At 34.8% G+C, this 14,735-nt stretch overlaps 2 protein-coding genes across 2 annotated transcripts in view; one reads left to right on the top strand and one right to left on the bottom strand.

Moving 5' to 3' along the window:
* Positions 1–7,405, top strand: part of igsf11 (immunoglobulin superfamily member 11) — a 97,755-nt gene extending 90,350 nt beyond the window's left edge. The window contains exons 4-7 of the mRNA XM_016573246.1: positions 1,823–1,978; positions 4,039–4,161; positions 5,219–5,366; positions 6,636–7,405. Coding sequence (XP_016428732.1) covers positions 1,823–1,978; positions 4,039–4,161; positions 5,219–5,366; positions 6,636–7,095 — 887 coding nt within the window. The 3' untranslated portion in view covers positions 7,096–7,405. The remainder of the gene's footprint in view (positions 1–1,822; positions 1,979–4,038; positions 4,162–5,218; positions 5,367–6,635) is intronic.
* A 4,872-nt stretch (positions 7,406–12,277) lies between these two features.
* The window catches only part of LOC107756202 (protein IWS1 homolog), a 23,316-nt gene continuing 20,858 nt past the window's right edge, over positions 12,278–14,735 (bottom strand). Inside the window, exons 16-17 of the mRNA XM_016573232.1 lie at positions 14,560–14,671; positions 12,278–12,600 (exon numbers count right to left, since the gene is read on the bottom strand). Coding sequence (XP_016428718.1) covers positions 12,475–12,600; positions 14,560–14,671 — 238 coding nt within the window. The 3' untranslated portion in view covers positions 12,278–12,474. The remainder of the gene's footprint in view (positions 12,601–14,559; positions 14,672–14,735) is intronic.

The following is a 14,735-nucleotide window of genomic DNA, read 5'->3' on the forward strand; positions in this document are numbered from 1 at the left end:
TATTTGTGACCCTGGAGCACAAAACCAGTCATAAGGGTCAATTTTTTTAAATTGGGATTTATGCATCATCTGAAAGCTGAATAAATAAGCTATTTGTTAGGATCGGACAATATCTGGCTGAGATACAACTATTTGAAAATCTGGAATCTGAGCTTGCAAAAAAATCTGAATATTTAGAAAATCATCTTTAAAGTTGTTCAAATGAAGTTCTTAGCAATGCATATTACTAATCAAAAATTAAGTTTTTATATATTTACGGTAGGAAATTTACAAAATATCTTCATGGAACATGATCTTTACTTAATATCCTAATGATTTTTGGCATAAAAGAAAAATGGATAATTTTGACCCATACAATGTATTGTTGGCTATTGCTACAAAATAAAAGTTTTTGTTTGCATAATATATGTGTGTGTTCTGTGTATATTTAGTATGTATATATAAATACACACAGATGCAGTATATATTTTAAAAATATTTACGTCTATATTTATATTCATATGATTTATGTGTGTATTTATATATACATAATAAATATACACAGCACACATACATATATTATGTAAACAAAAACTTTTATTTTGGATGTGATTAATCACGATTAATAGTTTGACAGCACTAATATTTATTTACTATTATAAATTTAGTTATATTTGGAATCAGCTTTTATTTTTATATTTTTAATTTTTGTTTTAATTTTAGTTTAATTGTTTTTAATAGTCTTATTTTCAGATATAATATGTGAAACAAAACATATTGTATACATAACATTACAAGCATCATTTTTCTTTTACAAAAGCAAAACTATTTAACAAAAGAGAGATAAGGAAATAAAGAAAAAGAGAAAAAAAGAGAGAGATAAAAACATGCAACTCCGAAATCATCTATTTAGCTCTATTATTCATTAATATAAAATCTAAAATAATGTATGGCATAGCAATTAATTAATTGTTTTTTAAATCTTACTATTTATATTAAATTAATTTTTAATTCAGTTTTAGTGTTATTTTTGATGTATTATATTTATACATATATTTATATATGATCATAATTTTATTTATGTTTTGAATTAGCTTTTATTTTTATATTTTGATTTTTGATTTTTTTTTTGTAATTTTGCATTGTGCTTTTGTCATTTATTTGTTTTTGTTTTTTAAAGATATTAGTGTTTAGGTTTAATTTATTTTTAATTTGGTTTCAGTGTTATTTTTATATGCTATTATAGTTTTTTATTTATATTTTTAGTTATCTTTTATATTTTCAGTTTTTATTTCAGTTTAATTTTTAGGAATTTTGTTATGAACTTGTCAGTTTAGTATTAATTACTATTTAGGTTTCATTTATTTATTTATTTATTATTAAATTTATTATTTATTATTATTAAATATTTGTTATTTCAGTATTACTTATTTACTATTATAGTTTTTAATTTAAAATTTTTTTATTGGCTTTTATATTTTCAGTTTTTATTTCAGTTTATACAAAAAAATTTATTATTATTTTTAAACGTCAACAAAGGAATTGCTGATCTCTAGTGATGTCTAATTTTTGTAATAGATAATTTGTTGGTAAAGGGTGAGAGATCTGGCCAATCGAGCCATAGGTTCCCGACCGCTGTTCTATATAGTATGCATGTATGTAATATGAATGCAATTCAAACATACTACATCTGCCATGTTGGCATTGTTATGCGACCTTCAAACATTGACATTGTCTCACAGGACCACACTTTTGGCATGAAGTCTAGTACACAAGCTATTCTGCAGGTTATTAGACCGCTGATGTGTATGAAGCTGATCTTCATTGTCTCTGTGCACTGCAGTTCCTCCGTCCATCCCGTCCTGTCGGATTCAGGGTTCGCTGGACGTGGGCAGTGATGTGATGCTGTTGTGTGGTTCAGACGAGGGCATCCCGACGCCCACCTACGCTTGGGAGAAGCTGGAGTCGGTGCCCAAACTGCCCCACAATGCCATGCAAGGTACTAAACCCCTGCCCGTGGGAATGCCGTTTTGCCCCACGTTCTCGGGTAAATGCGCAGCTCTTGACTCCTGCTGTGGCGTGACCTTTGCCCTTCCCTGTCCACCGTGTGTGTCTGTGAGGTGACCCGACCCGCTCTCTCCGAACGCCTCGCTTTAGAACACGGCTACAGAATCCATCAGAATCAAAATGCACTCTATTTACAGTACAATTGGCCATTGCAATGTGTTTATAGATTTGAAAGAAGCATCTTCTGTTCACCAAGGCTGCATTTATTTGTTTAGAAATACAGTAAAAACTGTAATATTGTGAAATATTTTTACCATTTAAAAGAACTGTTTTCTATGTGAATATATAGTAAACTATAATTTATTTCTGTGATCAAAGCTGAATTTCCAGCATCATTACTCCAGTCTTCAGTGTCACATGATCTTCAGAAATCATTCTAATATGCTGATTTGCTGCTCAAGAAACATTTCTGATTATTATCAATGTTGAAAACAATAGTGCTGCCCGATATTTTTGTGGAAACTGTGATAATTTTATTTTTCAAGATTCACAGATGAATAGAAAGTCCAAAAGAACAGCTTTTATTTGAAATAGAAAATTTAATGCATCCTTAATGAATAAAAAAGTTTCCACAAAAATATAAAGCATTGATAATAATCAGAAATGTTTCTTGAGCAGCAAATCAGCATATTAGAATGATTTCTGAAGGATTTCTGGAGTAATGATCACAGGAATTAATTGCGTTTCAATACATATTCACATAGAAAACAGATATTTTAAATAGTAGTAATACCGTATTGACCCGAATATAAGACGATGTTTTTTTCTTGGAAATACATCTGAAAAAACGCGGTAGTCTTATATTCAGGGTCTAGACTTTGACATGTCAATAATACACCCACAACAATAGGTGGCGCCAAATACGCATAAAATGAGTGTGCCATGAAATACGTAATGTAATGCGTGTTGTAAAGATCGCGAGTAAAAACAAAAGAAGCAGAAAAGCTTACAGCTGCATGAGTCGTGACTGTCACGTTAGCCTGATGGGACCAAACTCCCTTTGTGATTTTAAAACGTAAGACAGTACCCAGATTTGAAGACTACAGTAAGATTGAACTTCTACTGTTAATAAGATTTTGGTAGGCTACTATTAGATGGATAGCCTAAATGTCCTAATTCAGATGGGCTACCGGTTTTTTTATTTTTTATTTTATGGTATATCAAAAAGTGTATATTTTTTTAATGTGATTGTTGGTACATTTTAACAGTTTTTACCATACTTTTTACCATACTTTTTTCAAAAGGCACATCTGGAAAAAGGGTGGTCGTCTTATAATCAGGGTCGTCTTATATTCGGGCCAATACGGTATTTCACAGTTGTACTGTTTTTACTGTATTTCTGGGGCATTTGTGTGGGTCAGAAAAGACCCTTGACCAACTGTTGGAAGCACAAACAACAACCTTTTTTATTATTTCTGATAAAGAAGTTGAATGTCTGTGGATGGTAACGGTACAGTAGCCTTATTCTAAAGACGGCTGTTATATTTTTATGCTTAATAAATCAATCTGCTTTGGCCTCAAAAAGCTTTCACAGCTGTGAGAGACATTTTTACTTTCTCAAACAGGATTCAGTTGTGGTGCAAAACTGCGATCATACTGCCATCTAGAGGCCATTAGTTTAACTGCAAAATCACTCTGTACTCTTCCAGAACAAAATGATTTAATTTGATGATTTAATTTTTTTTTTTAAGTATAGAGTCTGTGTTATGTTATTGAGTGTGATTTTATCCACAATCCTACAAAGTACAGTAGTCTTTATTTTAATAAGCCAAGAACATGTCAGGTCATGTAAACTTTGTTTCTTAATGGGTTGAAATGACTTAAGCACAATCCGTTCAATATGTAATTTTCTCAGCTTATTTAATGTTCTGATTGTCATCTGTATATATCTTCACATCAGGAAACTTTCTTGCTTTGTCAGTTTCTTGATCCCTGTTACCTGTTATCATATTACTGTCATTGAGATGTAGTGTGTTGTTTTGTGTTGCTCAGATCAGATGCAGGGTACGGTCACACTGAGGAACATCAGCACCAGCACATCTGGACTGTATCAGTGCATGGCATCAAACGCCATCGGAAAGAGCACCTGTGTCCTCAACCTGCAGGTCGTGGCTCGTAAGTCTGGAGCCACTGATGCTCATTCATTTGATTTTTTCCACAGATTCTGTTTTATTATTTCACATATTCTGTTTTTTTCATTTTAATGTGAATTTTTTAATTGGTTTAATCACATTTTAATAATCAAAAAGCATGTCTAATCAATTGAATTCATGCAAATTTTGCAATTGAATAGTTTATTACCATTTTTACAATTACTCAATAATTACCCAACTATTAAACTTAAATTTGCTTGGATTTTTTTTGTTTTGTTTTATTTTATTTGGTTAATTTGTATATGTTATTTTTATTTATTTCATCATATACTGTATATATATATATATATATATATGATTCAATATACATTTATTATAAAAAACTATAGTAATCAAATAAATGCATAAAACAAATGAACTTAATGACTTTTTAAAATGTAATCAAATAAAAATGTAATAATTGTTTGGCATACAAATTGCTGCATAAAAGAGGTTTACCATTCAAATTAAAACGGAAGAAAAATTGTGATATTACTTTGAAAATAAACTTTTAATAATTCTATTATTATTATTATTTTATTTTTTATTAATATTACTTTGAGAAGTGTATTCTACTGTATAATAGTAATATATTTCTGTCACAGTTTCTTTAAGTTAAACTGAACTTTTTGACGGCTTGTAGTGAAGACCTTTGAGTTTCTTTTTGACAATAATATTTTGTGGTTTATTATTCACAGACATATCGCAATGGAATTTAATTTAAGCGATCAAAAAGCATGTCTGAAATCCTATTTCTAGGGCCCTATGATATTTTTTGTGCAGCCCTACTTTTGATGTGTTCCTCCAAAATCAGCCAAATTCGAACATTCCACATCATACCGTGAATTCCATTTTTATGACTGGATTCCGTGATTCCATCCGTGGAATTTTGTGGAAATCATAGCACCCTACATACAGTGATTTAAGGAGATCACACAGCGATCATGGCGTTGAAATGTGTGGTTTTGCACAGTCTCTTTAAACATGATTAGAGACACATGAGATCTCACAGCCGTCTCTCTGTCTGTGATGTGTGACAGCGCAGCCTCAGAGCATCGGTCTGATCGCAGGAACCATCACCACTGGCATTCTGGCGCTCATCATCTGCTCTTTACTGGTGCTCGTCACGCTCTTCTACTGGAGAAACAAGAACAAATACGAGGAGGAGGAGATTCCCAACGAGATCAGGTGACTCTTCAACAAGACCAGCATCAGCAGAATCAAACGATTCATTCATTCAGTGACTCATAAGAACCATTCGCTCTATGAAAGGTTGAGATGTAGAAATATTTTTAAGCAGAATTCGACGATTGTATATTCCCAGACATTTCCCATGACCTTAACAGGCCTGGAAAAACCCATTTTAAAATTCTAATTGTATGCTGAATTTATTGAGCTTTATGTGAATATAAATTAGCAACACAGGGAGGACGATTTAATATTTTATTTGAGTTATTTTGCCAAGGCAACACTTATAATTTTTTCAAGTTTAATATTTTATTTGATCTCAGATGCATTTCAACTGATAACAATAACAATAAGAACATTTACTGAATGATTCACTGAGGAATCATTTGCTGACTTATGAACTGAGTGTGACTGATTCATTGATTCAGTGACTCAAAAGAATGATTTACTCCATGGAAGGTCAATATTAGCGTCCACACTATTGATGATTATACACTATTGATTATACCTGGGTGATTAACCAGGTATAAAAACATTGTGGGAACATTGAAATGTCCAGTTTTTTTTGTGTGTGTGATTATAACATTATTTAAAGGTTACACAAACATTTCTTACAACGTTCTACTAACTTTCTATTCACCCAAATATATTGTTACTTAAACATTCATTTTTAATATTCTAAGGATGTTAAAATGTCCAGGTTTTTGGTTGCAATTAGAATGTTATTGAAAGGTGACTAAAATGTTTTTAAACATTCTTAATTTTATTCAATTCATTTAACAATTCATAATTTTATTTTTACCCAAAATATAATGCTATTTGAATGTTTATTTTTTAAACAGGTTTCCTTTAAAAAGGTTACAAAAATTGTTTTTAGAATGTTCATCAGATACAAATAAGCTCATAAGAACATTCCAAGAATGTTGACCTCAGAACGTTTTCTCAGCGTTATAACATTCATAAAGTACATCATGAGAACATTACAAGAATAATATTCCAAGAATGTTTCCTCTCAACAATATGAGAACATGTATCAAATATTAATAATATAATGAGAAAGTTCCATAAACATTCATTTTAAAACGTTTTGTTAACATTTAAAAAACGTTGTTGTGAATGTTGCCCTGCTAGCTTTTATTTTGCAGAAATATTTTACAGCAGAACATACTTTTCTACTTTTCCCAGAAATTTCCCATGACCCCCATTTTAAAGAGTATGGAAATGTAATATCTTTGCTGAATTGAAATCTTCCCATCCCACCTCATACAGGGAGGACGATCTCCCTCCGAAGAGATCCTCATCGGTCAAAGCGTTCCAAGCGGACGCCTCGTCTTCAGAGAACGACACGCTGACGTCCACCAACACCTACAACAGCCGCTACTGGCACAACCCCAAACCCAACTACGACACCAACTCCTACACGCGCTACAACGGCGACACGCGGCAGACCTTCAGCAGCGGAAACACGCCGTACGCTAACGGCAGCCACACCCAGCCGCCGCCCAAGACTCTGGTGGTCACCACAAACTCCGCCCCCTCTCCGCCCGTCATGGCCCACAGTAACGGCTCTCTGAGCCTCCGCCCGCCGGCCGCTGCGACGCCAGCCGTGACGCTCGGACAGCAGCACACGCACACACACTCGTACGCCGTGAGCCAAGCCACGCTGGAGCGCATGGGTGCCGTCCCCGTCATGGTGCCGGCGCAGAGCAGAGCCGGTTCACTCGTCTGATGCCACAAAACTCTTTTATAACCGAGTTCAGCTGATGCCAACTAAAACTGCTCCATTAACGTCCTGCGTTGTTTTTCATATTGCCTGTTTGCTTGTTACTTTTTTTTTTAAGTTGAAAAAACTGGCTTCGTTGTAAGAGCCCCAAAATCACGTATTTCTCAGCCCCTTCACCTCTTCCAGAGAAGATATCTGAATGTGCATGATGCTTCGTTTGATTCGAATACAGCTTACTGCTTTCTAACACTGGAATCAAAGAGTTACAGTAGAGGCCAAAATGATTAGAACACCAGTATTTTCAGCAGCTAAAAATGGTTTTAAGTCAGTTATTTCTATCTTTTGCTGTAGTGTGTCAGTAGGAAATATCAGTTTAGATTTCTAAACATTCATTTTGCTATTAATTGTAATAATCCAGTGAGATTTTTGTGCTGCACACAGAGATCTGATCTGATCAGCATCAGTCTGTCTGGAATGACACGAAGAAACAGAACAAACTGAGACAGACTAAATCCAGAAGAACTGTGTCCAAGATGCTTCAAGAGACCTTTGTGAGATGATCGTCACAGACGACGAAGTTACTCTGACACAGTTTCACAGCAGGCCTCTTGTTTATTATTAAATGACGGAAAAGTGTTGTCCCCAAAGGAAAAACACCTTTTTAATAACAATTTTTTTAATATAAATAAAATGTAGATGTGAGCAATGCAAAATAAATTCATTTGCATTTGTTATGCGGATGATTTAATTATCATCAAAGCTCAACGAATATGGAAATAAGTCTGTGTGTGTTTTTGACAAGCCACACAGAACAGAATTAAACCGTTATTATATCAAATGAGGTAAATTGTATTTATTGCATTAAATAAATAAAATGGTGTTAATTAACCTCAATTGCTATAAAAATTGATTCCATAAATTCAATATTATATGAAACTAAATAAACTGTGTTTTCAAAAAAAGTCCTGAGCGCTTTTTAAAAACGCCACTGCCGGCGTGTTTTTCTGCAGCTCAGAGCGTCTTTTCAAGTTGAAAAAAGTTACACTTTTCTGAAAAAAACGCCCTACGTCAAGCGCCTTTTTGACAGCTGACCAATGACAAGGAGTAGCAAATCATTTCCATAACAACAAAAACAACAAGAAAAAATGGAGAAGATAACCGGTAGATAGATCGTACTAGTTTCAGAGCACAAGACTTGTATGATATGAGCACAAAACTATCTAGTCTAAAATATGCTGCAACAACAATATGCATCATCCAACCTGAGCTCCTGGACTTAATTGTTGTAAGCACTATACTGTTTCCTTCCCCATATAATGTCGCGCACCCACAAATGCCGGTGTGAACCGGCATTCTCTTCCCCATTAACTTCAAAAGCCAATGCAAGAGCCAAATTTCTCGACATTTCTGCACCACATACTATGCTAACGTTTCTGTTGCAGCTGTTATAGCAACAAAAGAAGCCCTCGGCTGCTATTTGTAACCAAGATTTTATTTTACTAAAAAAGCGCTCTTGTCAACTTTTTCTTGTCAAAAAAGATGCCAAATGTGAACACGCCCTAAATCCAGAAGAACTGCGGAGAGCAACGTCTCCAAGATCTCAAGAAACCTTCCTGCAAAGCTACAGTACTGTTAAAAGTTTTAGGCACTTGTGTAAAAATGCTGTAAAATGAGGATGCTGTCAAAAATAATGTCATAAATAGATAAGTGCTCTGCATTTATCCCATCCAAAGTGCACACACACAGCAGTGAACACACACACACCGTGAACACACACCCGGAGCAGTGGGCAGCCATTTATGCTGCGGCGCCCGGGGAGCAGTTGGGGGTTCGGTGCCTTGCTCAAGGGCACCTCAGTCGTGGTATTGAAGATGGGAGAGAGCGCTGTACATTCACTCCCCCCACCTACAATCCCTGCTGGTACGAGACTCGAACCCACAACCTTTGGGTTACGAGTCCGACTCTCTAACCATTAGGCCACGTCTTCCCCAGTGTGGTGTGAGGAGGTTTCTTGAAGCATCTTGGAGACGTTGTTCTTCTGGATTGAGTCTGTCTCAGTTTGTTCTGTTTCTTCATGTAATCTCAGACAGACTGATGCTGATCAGATCAGATCTCTGTGTGCAGCACAAAAATCTCACTGGATTATTACAATTAATGGCAAAATGAATGTTTGGAAATGTAAACTGATATTTCCTACTGACACACTACAGCAAAAGATAGAAATAACTCACTTAAAGCCATTTTTTAGCTGCTGAAAATACTAGTGTTCTAATCATTTTGGCCACCACTGTAAATGTGAGATTTGAAGCAGATTTTCTCCAATCAGATCCGGCCGCAGTGTTTGACGGTGAAGTGACTGTGGCCTTCGTTTTTGACTGCTGAGTTTAGTTTTATTTGAGAGAAAAGTCTTACATTGATCTGTCTTAAAAATCCTAATTCAACACTACTGACTAGAGCCGTAGTCTACCTCTAAATCACTACAGATAGAGTCTAATCCATAGTGTAGCTCTTATCATGGAGTATCCACTTCAGTCAGGTGCTGCTTTCAGACAGGTAGATGCGCACTGTCCTCTATGTTATATGAAGGATTACTGAAAATGTTTGAGATATTAACACATTCAGTGTTCATTTTGTTAATTTGTTGCTTTGTTTGGTTGTTTTTTTTAAATACTGTAAATAATGTAACTACTTGTAGAATATAATGTGAATTAAAACATTCTTTTGCCCAAATCTCGCTTGTCTTTTTTCTTTAAATATATGTGACCCTGGAGCACAAAAGCAGGCTTAAGTCGCTGGGGCATATTTGTAGCAATAGCCAAAAATACATTGTATGGGTCAAAATTATTGATTTTTCTTTTATGCCAAAAATCATTAGGATATTAAGTAAAGATCATGTTCCATGAAGTTTCTGAAATATATACATGCATGTGTGTGTATTGATACATACATAATAAATATACACAGCACACATACATATTTAATGGAAACAAAACTTTTTTTGGGGATGCGATGATTAATCGTGATTAATCGGTTGACAGCACTAATATATATATATATATATATATCGGTTAAATTTTCTATTCTAATTAATTACATGATGTGTTGATTAATCGAATTAATCACAAAATAAATCAGGATTATCTGATGAAGAGGATTTTTTCAAATTAGGCATTTTTTGTAACATTACGTCAGATGATGCATAAATCTCAATTTCAAAAAATTTACTCTTATGACTGCTTTTGAGGTCCAGGGTCACATATATGTTTTGTTTATTTTGAAATAAATGTAAAAATTATTTTTGAAAATCCTTTTTTTTTATTTAACTGTAAAGGTGCTTAATATATTAGAATTTTTTTATTGGTTATGCTCACTGTAAATATAAAGCAAAATATAAATGCTTTAAAAATACATTTATTTTTTAAACTATATTTTCAAAACAATTGCAAAAAAATATATTGGTAGAAAATATTCATGTAAATATATCTTTAATATATATTTTAGTGTGTATATATATATATATATTAGTGCTGATTGGCTCCGGCTGCGTCCCGATTCCTCGTTCATCATCTCCTCATGTATCCAGGGTAAGTAGATTCCCAGTCAGGTGTAAACGCCGTACTTGCCCTCGGCGGCGCATCTCTCGCCCCAGCTCACCACGCCGGCCAGGAACCAGGTGCTCCGCTGTCCCCTGCGCAGGCGTCCCTCTCCTCCAGCAGGTATCCGGAGCAGAACATGTTGTTGGTGATGACGTGCTCGGTGGAGTTGATGCAGCTCATCTGATCAGCCACCGGCAGCAGCACCTTCCTCAGGAAGCGGGACGAGCGCCGCAGGAGGCCCGTGGACCCCGCCCTGACACCAGGCCCTAGTCGTGGAAGTGAGGGTGGAGCACGATCTTCTGCTCGTCTCTGTCGGGACACATCTTATGGTAGTCTCCTGCGGGAAAACTCACAAAATTAAAGCAAATTAATGTGACCCTGGAGCACAAAACCAGTCATAAGGGTCAATTTTTCTAAATTGTTTTTTTGCATTATATTTACAGTGAACATAACCAATATGGCAAAAAAAATAAAAAATATATATATCAAGCACCTTTAAGCCCCGTTCACACCAAGAACAATAACTATAAAGATAACGATATTAGCGTCCACACCGGCTCAGTATAACGCATTATTTGTTTCAAGCTTCGGGCACACCCCTAACCCCGCCCCCCGATGTCATACCCAATCCTAGTTCTTAGCAATGCATATTACTAATCAAAAATTCAGTTTTAATTTACAGTAGGAAATTTACAAAATATATTCATGGAACATGATCTTTACTTAATATCCTAATGATTTTTGGCATAAAAGAAAAATCAATCATTTTGACCCATACAATGTATAATTACATATAATTTTGACCCTCCATATGCCATTATGATTTACAGTAAATGTAACACATATGGGAAAAAACAAAAAAATATTTTTTCAATATATTTCAAAATATACAAAAATGGCCAAGAAATATTTTTCCAAATATATTTACATATATAAAAATATATTTTTATATAAGTTCTTTCTAGAAAATCATTTACAATTTATTTTCGAAAGCATTAAAAAATTATTTTGCCCTCCATACATTTCAATTTAAAAAATACATTCAAATGTTACATTTGAAAAAAAAATTTTTATATTATATACAGTGGGTACGGAAAGTATTCAGACCCCCTTAAATTTTTCACTCTTTGTTATATTGCAGCCATTTGCTAAAATCATTTAAGTTAATTTTTTTTCCTCATTAATGTACACACAGCACCCCATATTGACAGAAAAACACAGTGTATGTAATTTTATTTATTGATACAATTTCTTTCACATATATCTGTTTACACCGTACACAACATATTTAGTGAATTTCCTACAGTACCAGTCAAGATTTTTTAAAGTTGGAAATTTATTACAATTTGGAAAATATTCAATATTCTAAATTCCTCATTCATGTGATATTTCTAAGATTTTGTCTAATATCATTGGTGACTGGTGTCTTGAGTAAGAGGGTCTTTATGAGCCACTGATCATTATTATTAACAGTTCTTATTACAGAATAAAATTACGTTACAGTTTTAAAATAGAAACAGACCACCATCTATTACCAAACTAAACCATTTTTTAAAATGATATATGCAAATATAACAAAATAATCAAATAAAAAGCAAAAGGCCAGGAGAACAGGAGTAAAATGTCGGACATGGAAACTCTTTATTATGAAAGATAGATACATCAGAACCAAGGGGCAAAACATTGGCAGAGCAGCTCTCTGAACACAGCAGACGCAGCTACAGCACAGACACACACAAGGCATTATGGGAATCTGACTCAGAACTGCAGGAGAATCAAAGACTGGATCTCAGAGCGGCATGCGGTTCCCCTCCACGCTGATCTTCACCGCGTGCCCCGTCTTCGTCAAGCGCTTGATATCTGCGAAACGCCGCATCTGTTTATCTACTCGCGTCAAACCCTTCTTCAGCGGAGCCTGAGCGCGAGAGAGAGAGAGAGAGAGAGAGAGAGAGAGAGAGAGAGAGCGAGAGAGAGTGTGAGCGAGCGAGAGAGAGCGAGAGCGAGCGAGCGAGCGAGCGAGAGAGAGAGAGAGAGTCACAACACGGCGAAACATTACAGCACAAGATTCTAAATTAAGTAACAAAAAAAACAACTTTAACAGAAACAGGAACTTCAAGCAAAATCAACTGAAAAAAAAAAATTTAAGTTTTTTTTTTAAATTGAACATACGACAAAAAAAGTACGGAAAAATGAAAAACAAATGCAAAATCAAGTCAATTATAAAAATGCTTTTAAAAAGGGAAAAACTTTATATTATTAAAACAACCAAAAACAAGGCATTTAAAATATATAAACAAAACAAAAAAAACTGAAAACTACTATAAACGAAGCTAATTCAAAAAAATTACTACCAAGAAAAATTTGAGAAAAATACACAAGAAACTACTGAAAGCTAAATCAAGTCAAATAAAAATATGCACTTATAAAAGAAACTTTACTTCAATAAACCCAAAACAAGCCAATAATAATTAAAAAAAACTACTAAAAGTTAGAAAAAATCAACTGAAAACACATCTTTTAAAAAGGATACTACTACAATCAAAAACTAGGCAATTTTATATATTTACTTAAAAGACAAAAAAGGAAACTACTATAAGCAGAAAGCAAATAAAAAAATTGTTCATGAACAAAACAAGCAATATCAAGTAAAAAATGCATTAAAAAGGGGGAAACTACTACTACAAAAGAAAAATTTGAGAAAAATACACAAGAAACTACTGAAAGCTAAATCAAGTCAAATAAAAATATGCACTTATAAAAGAAACTTTACTTCAATAAACCCAAAACAAGCCAATAATAATAAAAAAAAACAACTACTAAAAGTTAGAAAAAAATCAACTGAAAACACATCTTTTAAAAAGGATACTACTACAATCAAAAACTAGGCAATTTTATATATTTACTTAAAAGACAAAAAAGGAAACTACTATAAGCAGAAAGCAAATAAAAAAATTGTTCATGAACAAAACAAGCAATATCAAGTAAAAAATGCATTAAAAAGGGGGAAACTACTACTACAATCAAATACAAGCCAGTTAAATTGCACTTTTGCACTTATTTAAAACAAGAAAAAAAAAACTAAAAAAGGTCAAGTCAAAATGTGCATTTGAAAAAAAATAGAAACTACAAACCAAAAAACAAGCCAATTAAAACAAAAACCAAATGAACTAATATAAGGAAAAAAGAAAAATGACTACTACTACTACAATCAAACACAAGCCAGTTCTTGTGAGTGCTGCACCAAAACACACCGGGCTGCTATTACACCTCATCTTCTTGAGCATGATTGCATTTTGATTTTATTATTGGTTTGTCTCAGTAGCTGTTATATATACACATATATTCAGCATGAGCATGTCAAGAACACAGGCCTGAAGCGCTGGAGTTTAGTGGATGGTCATGTGACCGTCACAGAAACTCAAATGCTCTCATACGCACACCACGTTTGCTCTGTATTTGTGGTGAAATCATCCAAACCCACTTTAACTGGTGTTAGTTGGGCTTTGTGCACGGTCATGCAGACACTTACTGCCCCCTCAGGCAGGAGCGTGTAACTACAGCGGCATTCGGTTTCCCTCGATGCTGATTTTCACGGCTCCCTGCGGCCGCCGCTGCTTCCTCTGCTCCACAAAACGCCGCTTGTGTTTCTCCAGCAGGCTGACGCCCTTCCTAAAGCTCCTCTACCAATCACACAACAGTAAAATCTCCTCCACCAATCAGCTTACGAGGAGAAAAACCTAAGCATCATTGTTTCTCTCGATCCTGCCTCACGCTTCCTGTGCAGACTCCTCCCACTCTTTAGTTGAGCATGAGACGCTTGTCAATCATTCCTCTAGAGTTAAGCCCCGCCCACACACATGCCCCGCCCACTCACTCTGTTTGAGTCCACATCCACGTTCCACTTGGGTCGAACCACGTAATCCTTATTGGAGGGCATGGGCACACGAGCTCGAGCACAGAAACCCGGGTCACCCGGCCGCAACGCCCTGATAAACAGAAATATTAGATCATATAATCCAAACTAAACATGTGCGAGTCACGGTTTGCATT

This window comes from Sinocyclocheilus rhinocerous, unplaced genomic scaffold (assembly GCF_001515625.1).
Source record: "Sinocyclocheilus rhinocerous isolate Xijiao unplaced genomic scaffold, SAMN03320098_v1.1 scaffold592, whole genome shotgun sequence".
NCBI classification, from domain to species: Eukaryota; Metazoa; Chordata; class Actinopteri; order Cypriniformes; family Cyprinidae; genus Sinocyclocheilus; species Sinocyclocheilus rhinocerous.